The sequence below is a fragment of the Herpailurus yagouaroundi genome, unplaced genomic scaffold (assembly GCF_014898765.1).
Source record: "Herpailurus yagouaroundi ecotype Mexico unplaced genomic scaffold, PumYag 195, whole genome shotgun sequence".
Taxonomy (NCBI): Eukaryota; Metazoa; Chordata; class Mammalia; order Carnivora; family Felidae; genus Herpailurus; species Herpailurus yagouaroundi.
Window position 1 is genome coordinate 13,774,346 of NW_024412426.1, and position 25,281 is coordinate 13,799,626.

Sequence of the window (25,281 nt, forward strand, 5' to 3'; positions counted from 1 at the left end):
GTTACTGAATTCCCATGTTGGTTCTATTGTCAATGATAATGGCATGACACTTTACCCAAAAATCGCTCTTGGGGTGCCTGGGTTGCTCAGTCGGTTGAGCATCCTACTCTTGATTTTGGCTCAGGTCATGATCCCAGGGTCATGGAACCGAACCCCATGTCAGGCTCTGTGCTGAGTGTAGTGCCTGCTTAAGATTTTCTCTGTCTCTGTCCCTCTCCCCTGCTTGCACACGATTGTGCTCATTCTCTCTTTCTCTCTTAAAAAAAAATAGTGGGATGACTTGTTCAGGTCCATATATAGAAGAAGGATGAGAACTTGTAGATTTATGTTGCTTAGTGTTTCAATTAGCTCTCCATACACCAACCCCACCTGTAAGGATCAACTCAAAGGAATCTTCAGTCATCCAGAGAAAACATACCATACTAAAAAGCAAAAGCAAACAACTTTATTTTACAGGAGGGAAGAGTGTGCAGCTGTATTGGGGGAAAATTAGCACATAACCTTTTGCTTACCACTTTCACTCAGTTTTCTTTTTCATCCTCTGATGCCCAGTGATCTTGGAATCACAGGCTCTATCGAATGCGTACAGCAGATGCCTACGGGAGGAGTAGAAATGCCCTTGTGGAAAACACACATGCACACGCCAACACACACACAACTACGCATTGTCATTTGCAATTTGCTCTAACTTGACATTTTTTAAATATTGAAAAGTGGAGTGAGCACTGGTTGCTTTGGTCTGGAGTGATGCAGATGAATGAAAATGGCCTGGTGGGCTGTGGCTACGTGGTGAGGGACTCAGTCTCACTGCATACGCCTGCCCGGATTGGTTATCCCACTGCAATGCTGTCCGTGGCCACCCTGCCCAGGCATACCAAGTCCACATTCTCCTCCTCCTCAAAGAGGTCACGGGCTGGCCACATTCTGGCCTTCTGGCCACAGCCAAGGCAATGAAGTGCCAGGGCTTTGGCTGTCAGCTGTGCGGGGTACAGACACAAATGCCTGCGTGACCGAGGTGTGCTACATACGGTCCAGCACCTGTACACGCAATTATTTTTGTAGACGCACAAAGCCATGGCAAGACCTGCATCTTGTCCTCCTGGTGGCCACTCCTGGGGTTTCTTCATTTAGTCCAGTTAGTGCCTGTGGGTCCAGTGTCTAAGAAACTGACACTCAAGTGGGAATTATACTCCTCCTTTTTAAAAAAATATTTACTTATTTTTGAGATAGAGAGTGCAAGAGGAGGAGGGGCAGAGAGAGAGGGAGGGAGAGAATCCTGAGCGAGCTCCACACTGTCAGCACGAAGTCTGACGCGGGGCCAGAACCCACCAACCATGAGACCATGACCTGAGCCGAAATCAAGAGTTGGAGGCTTAACCGACTGAGCCACCAAAAGCCCAACCCCTTTTATTTTTGAAGTGCCTTCTGCCTACATGTTTTCTGTAGCTCAGACATCTTCCTTTTGCAGAGAAGCAGCAGGGGCTTGGGTTTTCTGAAAGGACTGAGAAGACAGAGGCCCTTGCCCTTGAACCTGTGCAGGTGATTGACTCCATAACAGTTGCCAAACACTAGCGGGGTGGGCGGGGTCTGCCAAGGCTGGCTCTGCTGTGTGATGAACACCTCCGACTCCAGGACTGTCTCGTTATTCTTCAAAACTGGGCATTTTTGTTTCCTGTCAGATGGTTTCTGTGAAGTGCACTGAGGTGGGAATAGATGTGACGGCCTCTGACAGTCTTCTAGGGCCTAGGACTCCATGATCCTAATGGCCAGGAGCAAGTCTTGTCGCCTATCTTCTTTCTCCTCTTGGCTCTTTAATTCACCACATTGTCTATGTCGGCTTTCCCAAGGCTCTCGCCTTTCACCTAGCACGTCCTCAGACTATCTGCACCCATCCCTGGCTGAATTTCAATCTGTCTTCACTGCCTACAAATCACCTTGATCAATGGTTTCTTGCCCCCACTGACCTAGAACTCATCTGTTACAAACCTAATGCCTGTGTTCCCCCAAAATTCACATGCTGAAATTCTAACCCCCCAATCAGATGGTTTTAGAAGGTGGAGGCTTTGGGAGGTAATTAGGTCATGAGGGTGGACCTCTCATGAATGGGATAGTTTCCTTATAAAAGACATTTTGGAGATCTCTCTTGTCCCTTCCACCATGTGAGGACACAGTGAAGAGATGGCTCTCTATGACCTGGGAAGCAGGGCCTCAGCAGACACGAACTCTGCTGGTGTCTTGACCTTGGACTTCCCAGCCTCCAGACCTGTGAAAAAGAATTGTTGTTTAAGCCACACATCCTATGGTAATTTGTTACAGCTGCCTGAACTGACCTAGACACCGTGCTTGGTAATCTCACTCTCCCTCTCTAAGCTGAGGACAGAATCCAGCTGGAGAGAAGTGCTGAGGCTAGTATCAACTTCCTAAAGTCATTGTGCCACATTTCATGGGCTGATGAACCCTTGTCTCTGCCTTGCCAGTCTGAGACCACCAGACTTACTCTCCTATTACATGTTTTAATCCAGGACAAGCAAATCCCTGGAAGGTTTTTACCTGTGAAAATGTGCATTCATTCTCTGTCCCAGAGTAGAAACCCCTTGAGGGCAGGTGTGCACTTTTCATTTCTATTTCTCTAACACCTAGAACAATGTTTATCCCCTGGTGTCAGGTTCCCCAACAAATGTTAGTTGAATGAACAGTTGTGCCTGCGTTAGCCCTACTCACTAATGGCTATTTTTCAAAATCTGTGCCCTTTTGGCTTTTCCACACATGTCAGCTCACAAGCTCTTTGGCTCACCCTTAGAATCGGAGTTGGGTCACACGGTTGAAGTTGTGGACACAGCCGCAGAGGGAACCAAGGGAATGACAGTTTCTGACCACTTACCTGAATAGGTAACAAATGCAACATAAAGTTACACCTGAGTCAGATTTCTGACAACCGAGTTATTTTTTCTTTACCGAAATGTTCTGACTTCTGTCCCTGGGACAACCTCTGAGAGCTGGAAAGGCAAGTGGAACCCAGATTCCAGGGACAAGGATAGGGGTGAGGAGCCTCCAGGTGCCCAGGTCCAGCTCATGGGTCAACCAGTGGTCACATCCTCTCAATGACCTCCCACAACACTTGAATAACCAATAGGTTCTTTACACTTTGACTGTAAGATTCTTTGCCTAGAAGCCTCTAAGTCAAGAGGCTGTAGGGAAAGGAGGACATGAAATCCTACAAAGAAATGACTGAAGTGGTCATATAGTCAAAACCCTTCACTTTACAGATGGGAAGACTGAGGGACTAAGTGAGGGACTAAGTGAAGACCATGTGGTTGTCACTGCAAAACTGAGACCAGGGGGTGTCTGGGTGGCTTAGATCAACTTCAGCTCAAGTCATGATCTCACAGCTTGTGAGTTCAAGCCCCACACTGGGTTCTGTGTTGACAGCTCAGAGCCTGGAGCCTGCTTCAGATTCTGTCTCTCTCTCTCTCTCTCTCTCTCTCTCTCACTCTGCCCCTGCCCCGCTTGCACTCTGTCTCTCTCTCAAAAATAAACATTTAAAAAATGGTTAAAACAAAGCAAAACAAACAAACAAACAAACAAACTGAGGCCAGAACCGAAATCCTGAGCCTTAGGCCACTGTTCGTTCTGTTGTGGAGAAACCTAGCAAGTGAACTAGAGAAGCCCAGTATTGCACAGAACCTACTGTGATATCACAGACATAGATTGGGGGGGGGGGGGGCAAGAGGAGGGTAAAAATGTAGAGCTTTGGGGCGCCTGGGTGGCTCAGTCGGTTAAGCGTCAGACTCGATATCGGCTCAGGTCATGATCTCACAGTTCGTGAGATCCTGCTTAGGATTCTCTGTCTCCCTCTCTCCCTCCTCTCTCTCCCTCTCCCAAAATAAGTAAATAATTTTTTTAAAGTAGAGCTTTGCATTCAGAGTTAAATTGCCATCGACTTTCAAAAGGGAAAACCTCCAGTTACAAGATAAGTAAGTCATGAGGATCTGATGCACAGCATGGTAACAACACCGTGTTATGTATCAGAAAGTTGCCAGGAGAAAGCAGATCTTAAAAAGCTCATCACAACACAACACTAACAAATTTATAACTATATGTGGTGATGGACGTTAATTACATGTATTGTGGTGATCATATTGCAATATATACAGGTGTCCAATCATTAGATGGTACACCTAAAACGAATACAATGCTCTAGGTCATTTATATATCTACTTTTTTTAAGTTAAATAAGTAAAAGAAACTACTGTTGAACTCTCCTGTGATATGAAAGAGTGCTGTTTGCCTCAGTTTGCAGCTTTATCAGCATTCTGGACTTGTCTCAGAGTACGCCCCATCCGCACCCCCAAATCTGTCATGCTTATTGTCTAAAGCACCGAGAGGGGCAGGACCGGCAGCCTGGCAGAGGCCTGAAGGAGGAGGGGCTGAAGGACACCCCGGAAGGGAGGCTTCCCTCTGGTGTTCGCTTGGTCCTCCTACCCACGAGATTCACAGTACTATCCTCCTCCGTCACCAGCTCGCTCTTCTGCTCCCCGTGTCCCCAGAGCCACGACAGCCCTCCAGGCGCCAGCCAAGGTGTGTGGGCAGCAGGTAGGGCCGCTTCAGCGCTTCCAGGAGCCCGAGGGCCTCTGTGGGGTCGGGAGCAGATGAGGCTGGCTGGGCAGAGCTTCCGGGCAGGGGAGGCCAAGAACAGGGCCTGAGGTGGAGCCGGACAAGGAGGGAGGCACCGTGCAGTCTCTGAGAGGCAGACTCTAGTTTGTACACGTGCTTGCTTGTTCCCCACGCTCCCGCCTAAGGGCAAAGCCACTGTGGCCACTGCTGTGGCAGGAGACTGCCAAGTCCTGAGAAATGGCCATGGCTCTGTGTGTCTGCAGCCTTGCCCAGACCACTCAGAGAACTTCAAGGAGCAACATGCTCCCGTTTCAACGCCAAGGCCTTTAAGAGGCTACGGTGGGTGCCACTCCATCCAGGTCAGTCTGGGACTCTTGAAAAATGTTCATCTGAGAAAAGCCAAGCCTTGAGCTGCACATGGGAGCCTTTAGGGTCCTACTTGTTCACAGCTGGCTATCAAAGCAAGAGGCATGGGGGCAGGCGGGTTGCATGAGCTGATTTCGGGAAGCGTCACACTGGAAGAACCAATAAATGACCAGCTCCTTTCGTCAGGGTTGGTCCTGGCTGCTGAGTAAATCCCAAAATAGATGGAGCTTAGCGAGGAGGCGATGGAGAAACCGGAAGACTCAGATGTTCCCAAAGAAGTGCAGCCTCGAATGGTCCAGACTTTGTGCTCTGGATCCAGGAGCAGATGAAGAAGACTGTGGCAGCTCTGAGAATGGTCCAAGGGGTGCTGCCCAACAGGAAGCCTAGGACCTTGCTCAGATTCCCCAGCTACCTACTTTGTTGCAAACTGGCGGTGGGATCATGTTTTCCAGGGAGGCAGACTATAACCTCATTAAATCCCTGCCATCATCACGTGCTTTGGGCTAAATAAAGCCCAATATTTCATCTTCTCAAGTGTTGGAACTAAATAAATGCCACTTAAAAGACACATATAAAGGGGAAGGGGGGGGCATTCTTCTCTCCCTGAACTCGATTTGTCTAGTCCTCTTGTATTTATGGTATTATTCTATTTCTTTCTCTCCCCTTCTGAATACACCTGACTTTTAAAAAATATTAAGAACGGCCTAATGAAAGGGAGAAATGCATCCTGCTTCCTTTAGCAGACTCTGGCTGACTGCAAAGAGTGTGCACAACACTGCACCAGGTGCCGGGGCTCATGTGGTGGTGAATCCAGCCCTCCAGGAACATTCTGTCTGCCAAGGAAATAGAGGGCACCTCAAGTATCAGTGCTCCAACCTAGAATGCTCTTCTGGCTATCCAGAAAACAGGACAGCTTACTGCAAGTGTCGACAGAGGAGTAAAACACTGAATCATGGAAAAGGTTCGAAGGACAGGGGAAATTTGCACTGGTGGAGATGGGAGTGTGGGGCGGGAGTTGCAACTGAAAAGTCGTTCCAGGTGGGATGGACAGGATCTAGAAAATTCCTGGTGTTGTTGTTTTACCTTTTTGGTGGGGAAGGCACGGACCCTTTTTGGATACCCAATACACACGCATTTATGTTGAATCCCAGTGGGTTCATAAACCCCGGGCGCATTCAAACATGCGCATGGTCGGGTCCTGGGGGACGTCTGGCAATGCTAGTGGGCTCCTTCCCTGCTCCCTTTCCCTCCCCTCTCCGTGGCTAGTGCTCCACCCGCTGTGGACCATGAGACACCTGAAGGGGACAGGTGGCTGCTCAGCGGAGCAGGCCCCCAAGGTCTGCTGCCAGGAAGGATAGTGAGGCTGCCCTCATGCACAGCTACTGCCTGGGGACCCCCGAGTGGTCCGCATGAGGCCCCTGCCGTCCATCCAGTCGGGTGGCACAGCCCAGGACCTGAGCGTGCTGGCGGCCACCCACTGCACCTACTCTTACAGCTGGTTCATTCTCTCCACTGTCCAAAGTCTCGTCCTTTTCGTCTTAAAATACGCTGCCTGCCCAGTCCTCCCCCACTTTTCCCGCCGGATAGGCTGCAAAACTACTTTCCAACACATTTATCTTTGGAGTTTCCTTGAAGACACGTTTTGTTTAGGAGATTCCATAGTGGGAGCAGGGAGGTGAGGATCCCTCATCACCCTGCCTTCCTACGGCTTTATTTAGCCTCAGACTTCCGGCAGGAAGGGCACCGGGAGGGCCCCCTGAAAGCATCGTTTTCATGCAGAGATAAAACATAGCTGTTAAAAATAATTGAATCATGCATGGTTACAGAGTTTCTGTTTTGGGTGGTGGAAAGCTTCAGAAACAGTGGTGATGGTCGCACAAGCTTGGTAAAGTAATTAATGCCACTGAATCGTCCACCTCAAAATGGTTAAAATTGTAAATTTTATGTTATATATATATATATATATATATATATATTATGATACGAACCGCTGTTGGCTGACATTGTTTTTCCCTGTCGTCTTCCCGTCGTTGGCCTGGTGCAGAGAAAACTGCTTCCCACTCAAAGCCGAGAAGGCCCTTTGCCTGTGGAGGGTCCCTTGGGAGGCCCCACGGCAGCCAGCCGTGTTCCAGCCCCAAGAGTGGAGGGATTCAAACGTGGCAGCATCTTACAAGGTTCACGACGGGCCCAGGCGGCCAGACAACCCAGCGTCTCTTCCGGTGGAGACCAGAGCACAGACTTCCCCCGGGGCCCCGCCCACAGCCGCTGCGCGCGCACCTGCATGCAACTACCCAGCATGCACTATTCTCGGGCACGGTCCTGGTGTACTTTTAACTCAGTGGGAAAAAACTCGTTTTAAAATGCGGAGTCACAAAATTCACAATAATACAACCAGGCAGACCCTGAAGTTGCGTGTCTGCTCCCATCTCATCGATTCCCCACTCCCTCCCAAAGGAAACCAGTTTTATTAGTTTTTGATGTATTCTTCCAATGCCTATCTCAGGCACATCTATTACCATTTTCTCCCTTATTTAAAGTGTTGAATTCTTAATTTTTCTCTCTTGAGTTCCTCCTCATTTATTGTCACTTGTACCTAACTCCTCCTGGGACGGGGGTACTGGGGGGCTGGGAGGGGTGAGAGGGAGGTAGAGGCAGGAGAAGGGTGAGGGTGCCGGTAAGACCCTTGGAATGCAGGGACCTGGGGTTTGCAGACCTCTGATTGTCGTGGATCCCTTCGGTCAGGCTCTATACCTAAGGAAAAGGAATCCAGAGGACATTGTAAAGAGGGTCAGGCCTCCGCTAGAATTCCAAGATGGTTAATTAGACTCAGCACACAAATCCTCTAAGGGCAGAGGTCTTTTTTTTTTTTTTTTTTTTTGAAATAAGGATGTTGTTGGGCAGAAAACTGTGGCCCAAGGCAAAACCCAACCCAGGAGGATAGGTAGATATCAGATGGGTTGAAGTGGATGCAGGAGCTGGCAGGCCAGCACTGGAGCACAGCGTTCCTCCAGGTGCTCGGGGGCCTGGGGCCAGGGCCCGATGAGCCACATCATCTTCTGCGGAGACCTGGAAGGGAAGGTGATGTCAAATGTCCAGTGTGATCCAGCCACCAAGTCTCTGGACTTTTACCCCTGTGAAGACCAGAACTGTTCTGCCCACTGGGTGGGAGCCAGTCAGTCAGGGGGAGAGGGCTGCCTCAACTCCTCTCCTCTCTTAGCTGTGGCTGGGTTCCTTGGTGGTGGTGGTGATGTGTGTGTATGTAGAACAGGGGTGGGCATTGATAACAGAATACAGAGGAAGTGGGATAGCCAAGGGCTTTCCTGGAGGCCTGGGCAAAGCCTCCCACAGGGACCGGCCACCCTTGGTAAAGGACTTTGTGGGAAGTGACCTCACCTGGGGTTGTGGGGGCAGTCCTCTGGAATAAGGGGTGACTTCTGCCTTGGTTGGAACATCCTGGCTGGATGTTCATATCCTAAGCTTTAGGCAGACTTCAGGGCTGCCCAACAAGTGGGCTAAGAAGCAGAACGTATTATCTATAAGAACATACATGACAAGTGGGTTTATCCTGAATGTATCTGAATATGCTTGTTGGACAATAATTTCACTTATGTGGAGAATGTTGACCTTTTCATAGCCTGAATGTGGCTACTTTCAATGATCTTGCCTTTTGGAGATTGGGAACAGGAAGGTGGAAAGGCCATCCTCCACTTGGCTTCTGTCCCTCTACCCAGGACTCTGTCCTGCCTGAGGATTCCTGCCTGAGGAAGAGTTAAAGAGACTCCTCCCTGGGTTTGAGTTACGGCCTCCTCAACTGTGGGTAACAGTACAAACTGGTCACCTGGAGAAGGGCTCTCCCTTTGCTTGGGCCTGTATGTTTGGGGGAGAGTACAGAGGGCTTTGTGAGGAGGGTCAGGCGTCTGTTTAACCTTGACTTGCTTACTTAGATCCAGAACACAAATCATTGGGGCACCTGAGTGGCTCAGTTGGTTAAGCATCCAACTCTTAATTTCGGCTCAGGTCATGATCCCGGGGTTCTGGGATCAAGTCCCACATGGGTCTCCACACTGAGCCTAGAGCCCGCTTAAAATTCTTTCTCTCCCTCTGCCTCTCTGCCCCACTCATGCTCTCTCTCTTTCTTAAATAAAAACAAATTTAAAAAGATGTCTTAAACCTCCATGACCAAAGTGTCCAGGAGTATAGGTATAGGTTTTATTTCCTCCCATGTAAAAGTACCCACTAAGCCCCGTAAGAAAAGGGGAAAGGCAGAGGCACCAGGAGCTGCCCCAGTGAAGCCCGGTACCACCTGCACCCACGGCAGGCACAGGACAGAGATGAAGGCAAGTGGTGCAGAAGGTTGGTTGGTGGCGCTTGGCAGGCTGTCTGAATCCTGCCGGCCACCCTCCTCCAGGGGGCTAAGTGCAGGGGGCCTGGCAAGTGCACTGCCTGGCAACTCTCTCACAGAATGGGCAGGATTGGGCCTCAGGGTCTTATTGTCCCAGAGTTCAATCTCCCGGCACCAGTCAAGTTGCCTTAACTCATCCTGAAGTGGGAACAAGTCCAGAGACACGACATTCCCTCTGACAACTTAGGATTATACAGAAAACTTGCCTAGAGTCGTACATGGGAACAGAGGAACAGGAGCATAGCAGGTGCAGCGTCAGTCTAACCATTCTGTAAGGTGAAGAGAGGTTTTATTTCAGGGGAACGACAGCCCCGGAAGGAGGGGATGTAAGTGGCCATATGATGTCTGGTCAGGGAAGCCGAGGCCTCCCCATGGCCTGTGGGTGAGGGTTACAGCCATGCCATCGTCTCTCCTTGTCCTCCGTGGATCCAGGCAGTACGTGAGGAAGAGGGTTCGGGGCAGAGCGAAGGTGGGTCCCACAGAGCCAGCACTGGGAGAGGCAACGGGGGTGTGAACCAGATGGTTCTCCTTGGTTTCCTAGCTCTGTGAAGATGCAGATGGTGTCCTGCAAAAGCACGTTTCTGTCCCTTCCTGCCAGACATCAAGACACCCTTCCTCCCCGCACCCACCTCCCCACTATCACCCAGAGTCCCTTATCCACTTCTGGTGGCAGGGAAGCCAGCTGGTTCTGGGTGAGGCCCAGCAGGGCCAGAGATGAGCGAGTCGGGGAGTCCCGGCTTAAGAGGAGGGGCTGGAGCTCCTCTGGATCCCTTCTGACTTGACTTTCAAACGTTGAACTTGGGGGAAGCCAGTGAAATAAGAAGCACAGAGGCGAGCCGAGGGAATATGATTACCCTCCTTCATTTGTCCAGTTCATTGGAGCAATATGGGTCAAAAAATGCAGTCCTGGGTTGATGGGAGCTTTGGTCTCTCAAAGGGTCCTAGGTGGCTATCAGGGAGGGGGGGCTCCAAATGAAGAGAGAGGCTGTGGTGAGCAGAGAGGTGATCCCGACAATGCCTGGAACAGGCAGGGAGAGGTGGTGAGGGAGGAGGGGTTTAGGAAAGGCTCAGGGGAGAGTAGAGGCAAGAAGATGAAATGCAGCCCAGAGCAGCCCTCCACCCTGGGGCCTGAGCAATCGCAACTTGGGGTCCTGCTGCCTCCAGAACTCAGGTTTGGGCCCACCTACAAATCCTACTAATGACAATGGCGACCATGTGTGCCAGTCTCACTCAGTCCTCACAGCGATAGAATAAGGTAAGTGTTCTGATTTCAATTGTATACAGGAGGAAACAGAATCAGAGAGAAGCAAAAAGCTGCCTGAAAAGTCACATGGCAAGTGGTAAAGCCAGGGTTCCAAGCAGAGTCTGACACAAAACTCCACCCTCTGACCGCCATTCCTCCATTACTGCACCTACTGGGATGTTAGGTCACAGGGAGAAAGGAGCCCTTCCTTCCTGATGGCTGCTTGCCTAGCACACACAGCTGTGGCTGGGGGATGGTCGGGAGGGTGCTGTGTGCTGGGCACCCTGAGACACGCTATGGGGACTCTCAGAAGCCTGAGGTGCAGGGGCATTTTTTAAGAGCTTGTGTGCTACTGGGTTCTCCACAGAAGGAGACGTTAGGCAGTGGAAGGCGGATGGCCACTGGGGCCGGGGGTCTCGGGTGGAGAAGGTGGCCAAACAGGGAGGAGAGAGGAGCAGCCTGGACCAGGCTGACGAGGGAGGAAGAGGTGCTGGCTGGCTTTGTCACTGCTGTCTGGGACATGCCTAGGTCAGTGCCTGAGGTTCAAGGACTAGGGGCCATTTCCATTCTGAACAAATAGGGCTGGGCAGGGGGGTGGGGGTGGGCTGGGGTTGGGCTCCTTATGCTTTTTCTTGCTTTTGTGCTGTCAGGAGCTCCTGGCCTCAGATACTTATGGTTTGGTCCTCTTTTCCCGGAAATGATCAGTGATCTCTGAGCAGTACTTGTAAACTTGAGTATAGAAAATGGGATGAGAAGCTTTGACAGTGGAAGAAGCTTCTCTCTGGAGAAACCTCAGGGATCCGGACTGGCATGATGCAGCTTAGGGGGCTGACAGTGTGTAGGGTGCCAAGGGCTGTGACGGTCACAGAAGCTCATGGGTACTGAGTTGATGGACCTGTGATCTTGACCACTGCTCCTGTCCTCCCGTCCCTGCCCATCTGGACATAGAAGGTGTAGTAAGACCCGAGGCCTGGGGCTGAGGCTGAGGGCACTCAGGTGCCACCAGGGAGAAGAACTGGGCCAGGGCTGTGACCCTCACGTCGCCCGGGGCTGCACAAAGATATGGAGCAGCCCAACCTCCCAGAGGAGCCATCTGAGAGGCAGGGATAGTGGGCCTGAGCCACTTTGCAGGGGAGGAGATGGCTTGAGGTTGGGGTGGGTGTGGTGACGAGACAGAAGAGCTTCAGGTTACTGTTCCCAGAGGATGACTGGTGGCCGTGCAGTGGCCAATGGCCACCAGGGCTGAGGTTGAAGCTGTGCCCACGGCACTACCAGAGGCCTGCAGGGGCAGAGTGTCTGAGCTCTGCAGGCCAGGCTGCCCACTGCCCACCCAGCTGTAGTCACACTGGCCCCGAGAAGGGGAGGGGGTGTCTCCCTCTCTCTCTCAGACACACGCAGAGTCCCGCACACAGATCCATCCTCATCCTCACCCTCCCCGGACGCTCCCTTTCACGCACAAAGCTATATCCGGGTTCTCTGGTCCACACTCCATTCCTCTCCTGGTTTTGCGGCGTCTGCCAGGTTCTGATCCCCAAACTCTCTCCTCTTCTGTCTCTTCCCAACGTGCAAGGGCTGGCAGTGTGTTCAGGTCTCCTCAGGCTTTGGAGGGTTGGTGATTTAACCCAGAACTACAGGTGGGGACACCAGGGGCCTGGACAGTGAGGGGGTGGGGGTGGGGGGCAGGGAGCAGGGCGGAAGCCTGGGTTGCTCCCTGTGAGGCTCCCTGGAAGCGGGCTGGGCCACTTCCGCCTCAGGGGCGGCAGCAGCTACTATCTTCACATCCCCTCTCCCAACAAACAACACATCCTCCCTGGGTGCGAGTTCTGACTGAGGTAGCAGGGCGGGCAGGGGGACAGCAGGCAACATGGCGGAGGAGACCTATTAGTGCAGAAGCAGGAAGGGAGAAGCAGCTGGTACATCTTGGTGTTGAAAATGGACATTCTGGGGGCGCCTGGGTGGCTCAGTCGGTTAAGCGGCCGACTTCGGCTCAGGTCACGATCTCACGGTCCGTGAGTTCGAGCCCCGCGTCGGGCCCTGTGCTGACCGCTCAGAGCCTGGAGCCTGTTTCCGATTCTGTGTCTCCCTCTCTCTGACCCTCCCCTGTTCATGCTCTGTCTCTCTCTGTCTCAAAAATAAATTTTAAAAAGTTAAAAAAAAATTAAAAAAAAAAAAAAAAGAAAATGGACATTCTGGGAAATAAAAAGGAGCGTTCACTCTTAAATCCGTGCCCAGCTGCCCCCTCCTCAGGTGAATAACAGAGCATTCTGTGGGATTTCTATTTCAAATTCCTCATTTATTTTGACATTCACTTGGTTGTGACTCCAAGTTATCAAAGATGCAGGACAGGAAATGTGCAGCAGGAGCAGTGAAATGGCGGTGGAGACAAGATGGCGGAGAGGACAGGGTGCTCCCAGCCTCTCCTTTTCTTCCTGTTAGGGAACAATTTGAAAGGTGTCCAAAGAGTGTCCCATAGCACAGACTCCATAGCTAAAAAGTGCAGCACAATTGAATGGGTGGGCTTCCTCTTCCATAGGTTAGACCGTCACAGCTCCAGGGAGACAGACAGGCAATCTGGAGACTGTGTCCTGTGCACTGTGGGGCTGTGTGGGGAAGGGCCATGGCCCATCATCCCTCCAGTGCCCAAAACCCAGATTTTGGTGTGTAGATTGATAAGATTTAGGCTAAGAAAGCTATAGGAGGAGAGGGGACTGTCTACGATGCTTTTCACTGAGGGACCCCGATAGATCGATGCAAGAAGCAGGTGATAGTTGACTGGGCTGTCTTGATTTCTCCAAAGGCAGGAGGTACAAAGGAGGGACAGCCCTTGCTGTGGCTGATTGGCTGTGAAATTCCCAGGCGGGGAGGCACTGGGGCTGGTCATCGGGAAGCCACAATGGCTGCTAGACCCAGAAGCTCATGTCAAGGGGGTGTACCTGGGCCCAATGAGGACTGCTCAGGGGATGGAGCAGGTTAAAGTTGCTGCCCTAGGCTGGTCCCTCTGGTCTGGGAGAGAGAGCTCATCACCCCCACCCAGAGCTGCCTCCCGATGTTAGGAAATGCTACTGTTTGAAATCACTCAGTAGGATCAGACATGGTTGCTTTTCCCTGACCATGAAAATCATTTTGCCTGCTAAACCTGTGTTTCACCGTGGTCCTTCAGCCCTCAACACACATCCTTGCACACTGGATCAGGCCGTCGGTAAGTACATCCAGCCCCTGCCAGGGTGAGGGCAAGGAAAGCAGCATAGCGGGCAGGTCTCTTCGGGAAGTCCTGGCTGTTTGGAGTACTAGCGGGCTCTTAGGTCTATCTGGGCAGGTCTCATTTTCCTGGAGAAAATGGGGTCTCGGAGACGACAAATGACTGGCCCTAGAGCTAATGAGTGACCAGAGTGTGTGTGCCAGACCCCCAGGTCCTCTGATTCTTCAGCCAGTGTGCACTAATTACAGAGGAGATGCAAGGTGACAAGTGTCTCCAGACAGAGTGGAGCAAGAAGTGTGGTGAATTCTCTCCCTGCCCCGCTCTCTCCCAGCAGCACCTGGCCCTTTCTCAAACGCAAAATTGGGATTCCAGCAAAGGGGCCAGCTCTTCCCCTGCCCCACCCTCTGCAGCATTCTGTGATGCCACAGTGGTGGGGAGGGGGGTAGGTATGCCCTTAGAAGGGGGGAGCAGCCACCCCTTACTGTAGAGGAAACCAGAAAACCCATCAGGTGCTTTCCTTCAAATGGCATAAGGCCACAGCCTAGTTCTAAGTGGGGACTGAGGGCGGGGCTTGGACAATTAACAGCACCCCCCCCCCCCCGCTGGAGACTGGCATGGGGTTGGGGGGAGCAGCGGTGGGAGGGAAGCAAGCCCGGAATCCATGGAATCCAGCTACCAGGGAATGTCCCCTGGGAGACTCTGCAGGCTCTCCCGACACCAGCCAGCTGGTTGCCGTGGGGACCGGCCACCTTAATCACCTTTCACTCCTGCTGTCTGTGGGTCAGTTCTTCCTTTCTAGCTGGAACATCAGAGACCCTTCCCTCTGCAGCTCCCAAAGGTGGCAAAGCCCCTGGTGTGTGTGTGTGTGTGTGTGTGTTCTCCACCAACTGGTGGAGAACACACACACACACACACACACACACCCTCACAACACTGCTCCCGCACGCTGCGCTCAGGGAGGTGGGCCGGGGCCCCAGAGACCATCAGCAAGTAGTTCTCCTTCGCTAAGCTGCTCAAACTCAGCAGCAAAACTTTGAACAAGGTTCTCCGGCAGGGGCAGCTGGTTCCCAAGGCCGAGAACGGGGATCTGCGGGGAGACAAGGCTAGACATGACCCTTTCGGTGCATCCCCCACAAACAACCTTATGCTGTGACCTTGAAAGTCAACTCAACGTGTCCCACGAGGAAGGGGGCCGGTACAGCTGTTGTGTGTTCTGGAATCAATGCCCATTATTGGAGCAGATGCAGAGGCTGCGGCCCTCGTGATGACCAAATACGAAACTAGACCGCGAACTACTTCTTGGATTCCTTGTAGCTCGCGGGTCCTGGGGAGGTCCCCGGAGCACCTCCTTCTCCCTCCTCAGATTCTCACGTCTCCCCTGGCCCTGGGCCCCTTTCTTGTCCATCCCCCAAGGAGTCTGGAGGCCTCTGGGGCCTTTGCTTAGCTTTCCTGGTGCGCCTCCTCCCGCCGTCCACCAAAGCTCGGGGAGCGAGGGGAGCGAGAGCGGTTATGACAGGGCCAGAGCCGGCAGAGGACCGTCCCAGCACGGAAGCCTGCAAAGCCACCCGCTCCACCTGCCAGCCCCCACCTCTGAGCCCCGGGGCCGGGCCCTGCCCTGGTCCTCACTGCACTCAATAGCTTGGGTTCCACCGTGGGGCAAGAAAAGCCAAAAAAAAAAGAAACTGAGACAGTCCTCGTGGGCTGTTGGAGGGGATCACCTGCTGCCCCCATGGCTCCTGCTGGGAGAGCAGCATCGGTACGCGGAGGGGTCAGGGGTGAACGGGGTTACACGTCTGTACTAATAGCCCTTGGATTGGTGAAGGCCTCACGCCCGGAGCCTGGCCACGTCACCGGGTAACTCTGGGGTACTGCCAGCTTGAGGGTCGGGGGTCCCCCTTCCTTGTAGTATGTAGGAGCAAAGGAGAGCCTCTCGCCTCCGCCCCCGTTGGGTACCATGTCAGCCGTCCGTATGTAGAAGGGGGAGCTGTACGGGGAGCAGGTGGTGCAGTGGCCGGCTGCCGCCCCACACGGCTGGCCGCAGGGCTCGCTGGTGAGAGGCACCAGGCTGCCTCGGCCGTCCAGGGCTTGGGAGCTACAGGCATTGCAGGTGGGGCCTCGGGGGTGTGTGGGCAGGTCGTGCTCTTCCTCCTCGTCGTCTGCATCCTCGGCCCTGCTCTTCTTGCAGCAGTAATACTGAGGGGAGAGTGCGGAGGGATGCCTGAGGGCTGGAGGCTCCCCTTCCAGCACACAAAGGCACCCGCGCCCCTGTCCACGGAGGACCCTGTGCAGAGAGCTTCCTGGTGTCGAGACTAAAACGCAACACCAGACGCCCACGTTCCACCAACACACAGTCCCAGCCTTGCGAGACCAGTACCTTCCCTCTTCCTTCCCCCTGCTTCCCGGCACGTCAGCTCCGGGCTGTGGTTGAGAGAGGCGGGGCGGCAGAGAGGAGGGGCATGTATGTCCTATCGAGGACAGGACTGGGGCAGCTGGGAGCAGTTTTCCGTCTCCCCAGAAGGATGCCCTTCCCACCACTCCTGAAAGCTCAGATACGCAGGACACACAACACAGTGACCCAGCATCTTCCCAGCACGCTGCCTTTGGGGACCCCAAAGTGTACAGGGTGTGGGGGCTGCATGGCTCCCTCTGGCCACCCCCAATTCCCAGCCCCCTTAACGTATGCCTCCCACATTCCATGGCTTTGGGCTTTGTCACCCTCCAAGTGGGCCCCCCGTTTCTCCCCCCGGTGCCCCCGGGGACTGACCTGGAGTCTACAGTAGCACAGGACGGCGATGATGCAGAGGAGAATGACCGTAGCTAGGATTCCGCCAGTGATCACAACTGTTCCCGCTGTCATCCGCCCGATGCCCCATCAAACTCTGCAAAGATGGGTGCGGAGAGGTGAGGGGCGGCCACACTGGCCGTGGGGCGGGGAGGCCTCCTGGAACTTTCTACACAGTTGGAGGCTGGGCGGACCTGAGGGCAGCTGGAATAGGAGGGGCCCCGGGGACTTCCTGTGCCTGGGCCAGCTGGACCCGAAGGCCTACGGCTGCAGGAGGGAAGAGAGGAGGCAGAGTGCTCACTGAGGACATAATTCTGCTCTCTGCTTCTGTTCAAAGGATCTTGCTGTCTTTCTCTAGTTCTCTTCTCCTTCTCCACACACTCACCCCATGACTCCAAGACATAAAGACAACGGCTTCCTCTCCTGAGGGCTTAGTCTGTGGCACTGCCCTAAATTTTCCCTGGCTGTCTCCGTTAATCCTCAAAATTCCTCTTGGGATAGTTATCCATTATCCCCGTTTCACACACGGTGAACCGAGGCTTTGATTGGTTTGGCTGAGATCCTGTCCAGCCTGGTTCGCCCCTGACGCCATGCTCTTAATCCCTGCCCTCCAGGACACAAACAGCAGACTCCTGAGCCTTTGACCCAGGTGGAGGGGACAGGGACCGAATGCGAAAAGTTCTGCCCGGTTCTGCCCTGGCTCAAACCCACACTCCTTTTGGGGGCATCTCTCCTCTCTTTCCAACTCTTATGGAAAACAAGGGCAAGGTAAGCCCAGGGGGAGTGGGCAACGGGCAGCATTCTGGCTCCCGGAAGCTGGTGGCGAGGCCGGAGGACGGGTCCTGCTAATGCGGATAATGGGCCAGGGGTGAGCTCTGGACGTGAGGCTGTGTGGCCTCAGGCAGACTCCCTTTCGGGCACTGAAGGGGGACTTCCCACCCTCGCGGGCACTTGGGGACCATGGCTGGCCCTGCTAATGGAGCGGGATGGTGGGAGGAGACTCGGCATCTTGAGGAAGGAAGAGTGACCATGAGCACTTACGTTCAGTAAAGGGAACAGTGACCTGCAAGACAATAAAAGGGACAGAGATGTTGGAAGAAGTGTTACCCCTGAAAAAGGCCCCCCCAAGGGTTAGATCGGTCCCTAAGGCCCCCCCTTACCTCACCTTGCTTTCCCCTCTGTGTGGTCCACCACCGAGAAACCCACACGTCCCCAGCCCGGTCTCCAGCTATGCCTCCCACTACTGATAGGTAGACGCTTCACTCGCACGTCCCTCTGGTATCTCACACTCAACTGTGACGGCCTAAGTCATCACCCTCTTTCCAGAGGGCTGCTCCCACCTCTAGCCTCTCACCAGGGCTGCCACGAGGGGCCTGGAGGGATGTTCGTCACTCAAAGGGCAAGTGGGGCCGGAACGCAAGCTGCGGTCCCCTGAGGAAGGTGTACGCCCTGCCGTGTTCACCTGGCGGAAGGAGCGCTTCCTCCTCACCCAGGTCCCTCCTGCCCCCCACCGTCATACACCCTGACATGCTTTGCCCTGCCCCGGTTCCCTGCGTGCTCACCACCAATTTATCTTCCCTCCCCACCTCCCACTGCCCCCCTATGTGAATCTTCCGTCCACCAGGAAGGCCCAGTTCCTCCTAAGAAGCTTAGAGCCTCGGGATGAAAAGACACTTCACATACTGGATGATACGGTGTAAGACACACAGACCAGGGGCTGTGGGGACACAGAGGAGGGAGCGGCTAACTACTCAGGGAAGGTTCCCTGGAAGATGTTACACTTGAGCTGAGTCCTAGAAGCCGACAGGGAGCTTGTCCAGTAGACGAGTGCAGAGGGCTGGATGAACAGCCCAGGCATGTGAACGACCACAGGGGGTTCCAGGACCTGTAGCGAATCTGCAAAGGCTCAGGCACGGTAGGCAGGAAGTGGGAGAGGCTGTGAGCCAGGCAGGGAATTGGCATTTAACTCTCTTCGAGGCGAGGGGGTTTCCTGAAGAACTCTGGGTAGAGGAGTGCATGAACCCGCTTTCTCCACCTGTTTAGATCCTACCCACCATCCAGGGCTCCGAGAGACCTCCCTGACCTCCCCATAGTGGTGTTCTCTCTCTAGACTCCTACTGCAAAGCCTTTCCATGGGCCACTTTTTTTTTTTAAGTTTATTTATTTATTCTGAAAGAGAGAGAGAGAGAGAGAGCAAGCAGGGGAGAGGTGGAGAAAGAGGGAGAGAGAGAATCCCAAGCAGGCTCCGCACCAGCAGCACAAAGCCCAATGAAGGGCTCTAACTCACAAACCACGACATCATGACCTGAGCCAAAATCAAGAGTCAGATGCTTAACCGACTGAGCCACCCAGGCTCCCCTTCCATTCATTGGCCACTTTTCTTTTTCTTTTTTTCTTTTTTTTTTTTTTTTTTAATGTTTATTTTTGAGAAAGAAAGAAAGCACGAGCAAGGGAGGGGCAGAGAGAGAGGGAGACACAGAATCTGGAAGCAGGCTCCAGGCTCCGAGCTGTCATCACAGTGCCTGACGCGGGCTTGAACCCAGGAAGTGTTGAGATCAAGACCTGAGCAGAAGTCGAGCTTAACCGAGCTAGCCGCCCAGGCTCCCCCATTGGCCGCTTTTCAAATCTTGTCCCGGTAAAATGCTTGTCAAGTTTCACATGGGAACATCTTAACTCCTCCAGTACTTTAGAAGTCCTTTGGGATCAGGAGCTGTGTCCCCTACTGCTTCCTACGCCTGCAACATTGTACACAGTGCTGGGTGCCAAGTGGGTACTTGATAATCACCTCGCAGTGCAGCGTTTCCTTCATGGGCCTGGCAGTTATGACTCGGACCCACCACCAGGGGGCAGCAAGTTGTATCTCTCGGCTCGCTTCCCATTTTCAGACCTGAGCATCACTGTTCCAGACCAAGTTGACTTTGCCCAGATGCACGGTGGGCCATGCTTCAGGGCTTCACTGGGCATTCGCTGGGTTTGGGGGCGGGCGGCGGGTGAGGAGACGAACCTCAGCTTTAGGAGAATGTATGTGCCCTCATTACAACATCAGTCCACTTCCCCTGCTTCCCCTGCTTGCTCACCAGGGAGGGCTGTTGAAGAGACAGAGGCCTGTGGAGTGACCTGAAGTTGGAGGCAGCAGTGACCCACTCTACCTGAAAGTCTCGGCCTCGTCCCCTGGGATGAGCTGAGCCCGTTTTAGGATACGGCGAATTATGAAGCTATATAAGAACAGTGCCCTCCCCTCCTTCTGACCTCCACGCCTGGCCTCCCCTCTCTCAGTACCCTGATGCTGTACGGCACAAGTGACCTGGAAACGGGGAGCACGGCAGGGCAGGCAGAGGCGCACATCTGAAGACCCATCTGAGGTCCAGCTGTGCCATTTAGCAGCCACCCCATCTTCGAAACTGACCTCCTTTCTCGCTTGTAAAAGAAAGATTAAAAAAAAAAAAAACTCAGCTTACAAGCATGATTGTGAGGAAAAAGTGAGATTCGTGTGTGCAAGAGTCCCTTGGAAACTCCAAAAGATCCTGCAAACACAGCTATTTGCGGGAAAAAGGAAGGCCCAGATGTTGTCTGTGTCTGATTAAATCTGGCCTTAAAATCATAAGCCACGAAGGCACAGATAAAGGGCGGGCAGGGAACGAGCCAGGTCCCAGCCACTCTCCCTGAGGGCCCCCTACGAATGGTACAATTTGGCATTGAAATTCCCATAACCAGTGGCTCCTATTATTTCCGGTGGGTTCAGGTTCTCTCTGCAACTCGATGCAAAGGACAGCACTCTACAGTCTACAAGTGTGCTTCCATTTACGGCCCCTCCTGCAATAGGCAGGCTCTGAGATGGCCTCTGGCAGCCATGCCTCGGGTAGTCGCCTTCCCTAGAGGGTGGGTGCCCTCTGTGACTTACTTCTAACCAAGAGAACACAGCAAAGATGACGGGATGTCGCTTCTGTGAATAGATTATGTGGCATTCTGACTACCTTCTTGCTAGCCAACTCCTTCCCTTGCTGGTTTGGACGCAGCACGTCGCCATGCTGGGAGGCCCATGTGGCAAGGAACAGAGGGTGGCCTCTGGCCCTCAGTCCAATGACCTAAATGGAACTGGAAAATCGCACAAGTGAGAGTGGAAGCGGGTCCTTCCCCAGTTGAGCTTTGAGATGAAACTGTAGCCCCAAGACGCCTGAATGCAGCCTTATGACAGACCCAGAGACAGGAACCCGCTAGCCACGCCTGGATCCCTGACCCACAGAAACCGCAAGGTAATCAGTGTGTGTTGTTTCAGCTGCCAAGTTTGTAGTAGTCCCATTGTACAGCGAGAGATAACTAATACACCTCAGCACCACGCAAAAACCCCACATGCAGGAGAGGAAGCCAGACCATTAAATAAATGATGTGCCTAAAGTCAAGTGTCTGAGTCAGGACCCAAGGGCCAGTGCCATAAAGTCTCCATAATACCCAGCTGCCTTCTGAGGAGCTCCCAAAGGACAGGAGAAAGAGGTCCCCTCCCGGGGCCTAGTGGATCTGAACAGATGGGTTCAGGGGTGGCCAAGTCAGGGACCAAGGACGGCCAAAGAGGACAGACCCGTTGCCCGCTAAAGACTCCCGGGCCTGCCCTCTGTGACCAGGACTTTCTGGACTTCCTCCCCAGGAACACCCCTCGCTACCCAGGGCCCGGACACCTTCTCCTGGGGACAGAGGGTTGGCCTGAGCCACACACTCACGTGAAACAGCTGGGGCAGCAATGGCTCAGTCACACAGGCTGTGCCTGAGCAGACAGCGGTTGGGGGTGCGTCATGGCCAAGGACACCAGTTCCTGCCAGAGGAGAGAGGGGAAGATCAGTGAGAGCTGGAGAGAGAGGCCAAGAGGACGAACTGACCCCAAGATTCTGAATGGACACCCCCCAGAGGGCCTTGGCTCTCGACCTCCATGGCTGCCTCAGTCTCTGAGGCTCCTAGCCCAGGAGCCCGAGGACGGACCTGTAAGGCCACATCCTATCCCGTCTTTGTTTGCTGCCCTCAGCGCTGCTGTCCGGACCCCGCTGGCCAACACAGGACACTGGGCACGAGCTCCTGCCTATTCTGGGAAGTGAGGCTCAATGGGGGGCAGGGAGTCGCTCACGCTCCTGGAGAATTCTGGGCTGTGCCCTGGCGAACGTGTCCTTGTTGCCTGCACGGCTGGTCCTTTTCTCCACGGCCCCACACACTCTTCCCCATACCCTTCCCCACTCTTCCCTGGGCCTGCCCGTATTCCCAGTGCCCAGAGCCACACACTCCTTCCTCTTACTCCAATATCCTGACCTCCCCCAGGACAACATACCAACTGGACGGTCGGATGAGCAAGTTCACGCTGGTGGGCTGATGGAGAAGGGGGAGGCAGGATCCTACCAGGACATTTAGGAATCCAGTCTAGGCTAATTACTGGGGCTCCCTTCAAACGAAAATTCCCTAAATTATTTACAGGGGAGTCTGGGACCGAGAGTACAGGAGTGGGAAGAGGAAGGATGCCCTCTGGGGAGGCTTAGCCCTGCTCATTGTCCTGAGGGGGAAGGCCCCACTGGGTGTCTTTGTATTGGGAGGGAACCCAGCCGTTAAGTGGACCCACAGCATCACCTTCCACAGGGGATGGGCTGGCCTCCTCAGGGTTCTCTGCCTCAGCCAGAAGCTGGGGGTCAAAGGGCAGACATTAGCATGCCTCCGGGCCCTGTGCTCATCTGAGTTCAGCTGGTGTCAGGAGCAGATTTCTGGGAGAAGTTGAGAAAGGCAGATGTTCACCTCCAGACTCAACCCATCCCCTCCTTCACCTCCCTTCTAGGTCTAGGCCTTACTGCCTGGAATCTGCCTGGAGTGTTTCAGGCACCCCGGCTTTCTTTTCTCAAAGATGTTCTCACTCTAATACGGAAATCACAGGTAGCTGGATGTCAGAGTGGGACTCTTCTTAAATTTTTTTTTTAATGTCTATTCGGTTTTGAGAGAGCGCGGTGGGGGAGGGGCAGAGAGGGGAGGACAGAGGATTCAAACGGGGCTCTGCACTGGCAGCAGTGAGACTGATGTGGGGCTTGAACTCAGGAACTGCGAGATCATGACCTGAGCCGAGGTCGACGCTCAACTGACTGAGCCACCTCGGCGCCCCCTTATCTAAGTCTGATTGAGATGCCAATTGATAGAAATCAGAAGACTAAAGTAAGGTTGGGACAGGTCCCTCTTCCCTGGCCGAGAGCAGGGAAGTGTACATGGGAATGTCAAAACGTCTGTTTCAGGATCCAGGAAACTTTCTCCCACTTTGTAGAATACAGATGGGCCAAAAATTTGGAGAAGATTTGGTGCAGAAGATTTCCTTGACAAGAGCTGTTGCTGAGCCACGAAATCTTCACTCTAACCCCCAAGGGGCGGGGCCGAGGGGCAGGCAGAGGTTGGCTGTCCTGCGTCCTGTCCAGTAGGGCCACCTGGAGGCACGAGAAAAGCCCAGTCCACCAGGCTGGAGCTGGACATCCTGACGCCCGGGGGCTGGGCAAGGAGTCGCAAGGGCCTCCTGGGACAGAGAGATGTGTTTGCCTGGGGTAAAGGGGCTGCCGGAGAGAGGGGCCCAGCAGGGACCCTCAAAAGTGCCCACAAAAAACATCCACAAAAGCAAGAGCCCAGGAGGCTTCCCCGGATCTCTAACCAGTAAGGACTCCCCATTTCAATCTGGCAGCTAGTGAAACAGCAGCTCTTGGGGGCAGCGGGAGGAAGGCAAGAGGTGGGGGAGTGTGACAGCAGAGGGACACGGCCCATCTCCCCAGTTGCTTCCAACCCAAAGCAGATCCAAACTGGCAGAAAGGAGGAGCATAATACTGTCAATTGTTCAATGATTCCAATTTCTAAGTTGAGTCTGTAGCTACAGCTGAGAGGCACCACAGATTATCACCTAAGAGTGGGTGACCAGCAATGGGACTGGCCCAAGTTTTTATCTAGGGGCAGGGGGAGATTTCTTCCACTGAATACATTTTTTTTTTTCAACGTTTATTTTTGGGACAGAGAGAGACAGAGCATGAACGGGGGAGGGGCAGAGAGAGAGGGAGACACAGAATCGGAAACAGGCTCCAGGCTCTGAGCCATCAGCCCAGAGCCCGATGCGGGGCTCGAACTCACGGACCGCGAGATCGTGACCTGGCTGAAGTCGGACGCTTAACCGACTGCGCCACCCAGGCGCCCCCCACTGAATACATTTTAACATGAAGGGATTCTCAAAGGAAAAAAAAAAAAAGCCAAAGTTGTTCGTTGAGCACAAATCATGCAATATGCACGTTTAACCTATTAGTTATTGACAGAAAAACACATGGAAATGGAAGGACTCTAAGGGATCTGGCCCGGTTTTCTATTTTCTAGATGAAGAAGCCAAGTTCAGAGAGGACAAGTGACTGGCTTAACCACACACAGCAAAATAGAGGTGGAGCAGGAGAGGCACTGGGAGTGGAGCCTCCTGGCGTCAGGCCAGGGCCCTGCCATCAGGCTGCTGTCTCTCCTTCCAGAAGATCTGCACTAACTACACCAGGAGCTACGGTGTCCTGAAGCAGGGTCTCTCAAATCAGCTGGACGGTAACAATCACCGGAGTCGGGTGTTAAAAGACGGAGAGTCCAGACCTACCGAGGCATCTCCAGAGGAGGGGCTCGGGGACCTGCCTTTTTCACAGGTTCGAGTCTTCCCATCTGGCCCTTTTAGGAAATGATGTAGGAACGAAGGTCTTTGGGAGGACTTCAGGCAGCAGGCAGCAAGGAGGCAGGTGACTTTGCAGAGTCTGTAGCATCATCTGACGCCCATAAGATTGGCTCCGGATTCTGCATCCTTTGGGCAAGTGGGCCAGGAGGCAGGAGGAAGAGGGAGGTGCGGAAGAACCAGGGTACCTGGCAACCCTGGGTGGGGTGGGGCCAACAAAGACGCCAGGGTGGGGGATCTTGAAGGCCATTCTTCTGGTAGAGGCCGGTGGGGGGATTAACGGCCAACCTGATAGGACGCGTTGGGAAGTGAGTGTCCCACTCCTCACAAGGCCAAGTGCCTGTGCTGTGTCTGAAGGGCCCCTGCCCCGAGTGACTTCAGCTCACTGATGCAGGGTCACCTCCTCGCTGCCTGAGCGATGCTGGCAGGAGACGCGCGGCCACAGCTGGCAGCCGTACGTGTAATTAACGACCGGCTGCCCCTGCTCCCCACTCAGCCCCCCTAGGAGCACAAGTTAATTGAGCGGGGCCTAAGCACCACTGATCTCAATTTCTTCTGAGGCAAGTAAGCCTTCTCCAATCATTTATTAACTCATGAAATTGACACAGCAGGTTAGCAGCCCTGGAGAAAAGGAACAGGTTTTTTGCCTTGTTACCAGACTTCCCAGACTGCAATCCTCACGCGAGGTTGGCAGAGGGGATCGGAGGAAGGGTTTCCTTTTACCCTGACTGTGCTTGTGGCCATTGGCAGGCCCATATCCCCAGGATGAAGGCGTGGAAGAATGATGGCCAGATAGGTTCCTCCGTGCCCAATACATAGGTAACGACAGCCCCACAGAGGTGTGTGCTATTTGAGAAGAGGCCTCTGTAGGAGATACAAAGAACCCTTGCAGGGGTGCCTGGATGGCTCAGTTTGTTAAGCATCCGATTCTTGAGTTCAGCTCAGGTCGTGATCTCAGGGTTCTTGAGATCCAGCCCTGCACCGGGCT

At 53.6% G+C, this 25,281-nt stretch overlaps 1 protein-coding gene across 5 annotated transcripts in view; it reads right to left on the minus strand.

Annotated features, from left to right (window-relative positions):
• Positions 1-611: 611 nt before the first annotated feature.
• The window catches only part of LOC121011866 (protein FAM163A), a 94,153-nt gene continuing 69,483 nt past the window's right edge, over positions 612-25,281 (minus strand). For 3 of the 5 annotated variants that reach the window (XM_040446628.1, XM_040446629.1, XM_040446627.1), the window contains exons 2-5: positions 21,322-21,413; positions 17,648-17,669; positions 16,589-16,703; positions 12,898-16,017 (exon numbers count right to left, since the gene is read on the minus strand). In XM_040446628.1, coding sequence (XP_040302562.1) covers positions 15,610-16,017; positions 16,589-16,681 — 501 coding nt within the window. In that variant the 5' untranslated portion in view covers positions 16,682-16,703; positions 17,648-17,669; positions 21,322-21,413 and the 3' untranslated portion in view covers positions 12,898-15,609. Of the gene's footprint in view, positions 659-12,897; positions 16,018-16,588; positions 16,704-17,647; positions 17,670-21,321; positions 21,414-25,281 lie in introns of those variants that run through there. The other 2 variants (XR_005781814.1, XM_040446630.1) reach the window with 2 other exon arrangements.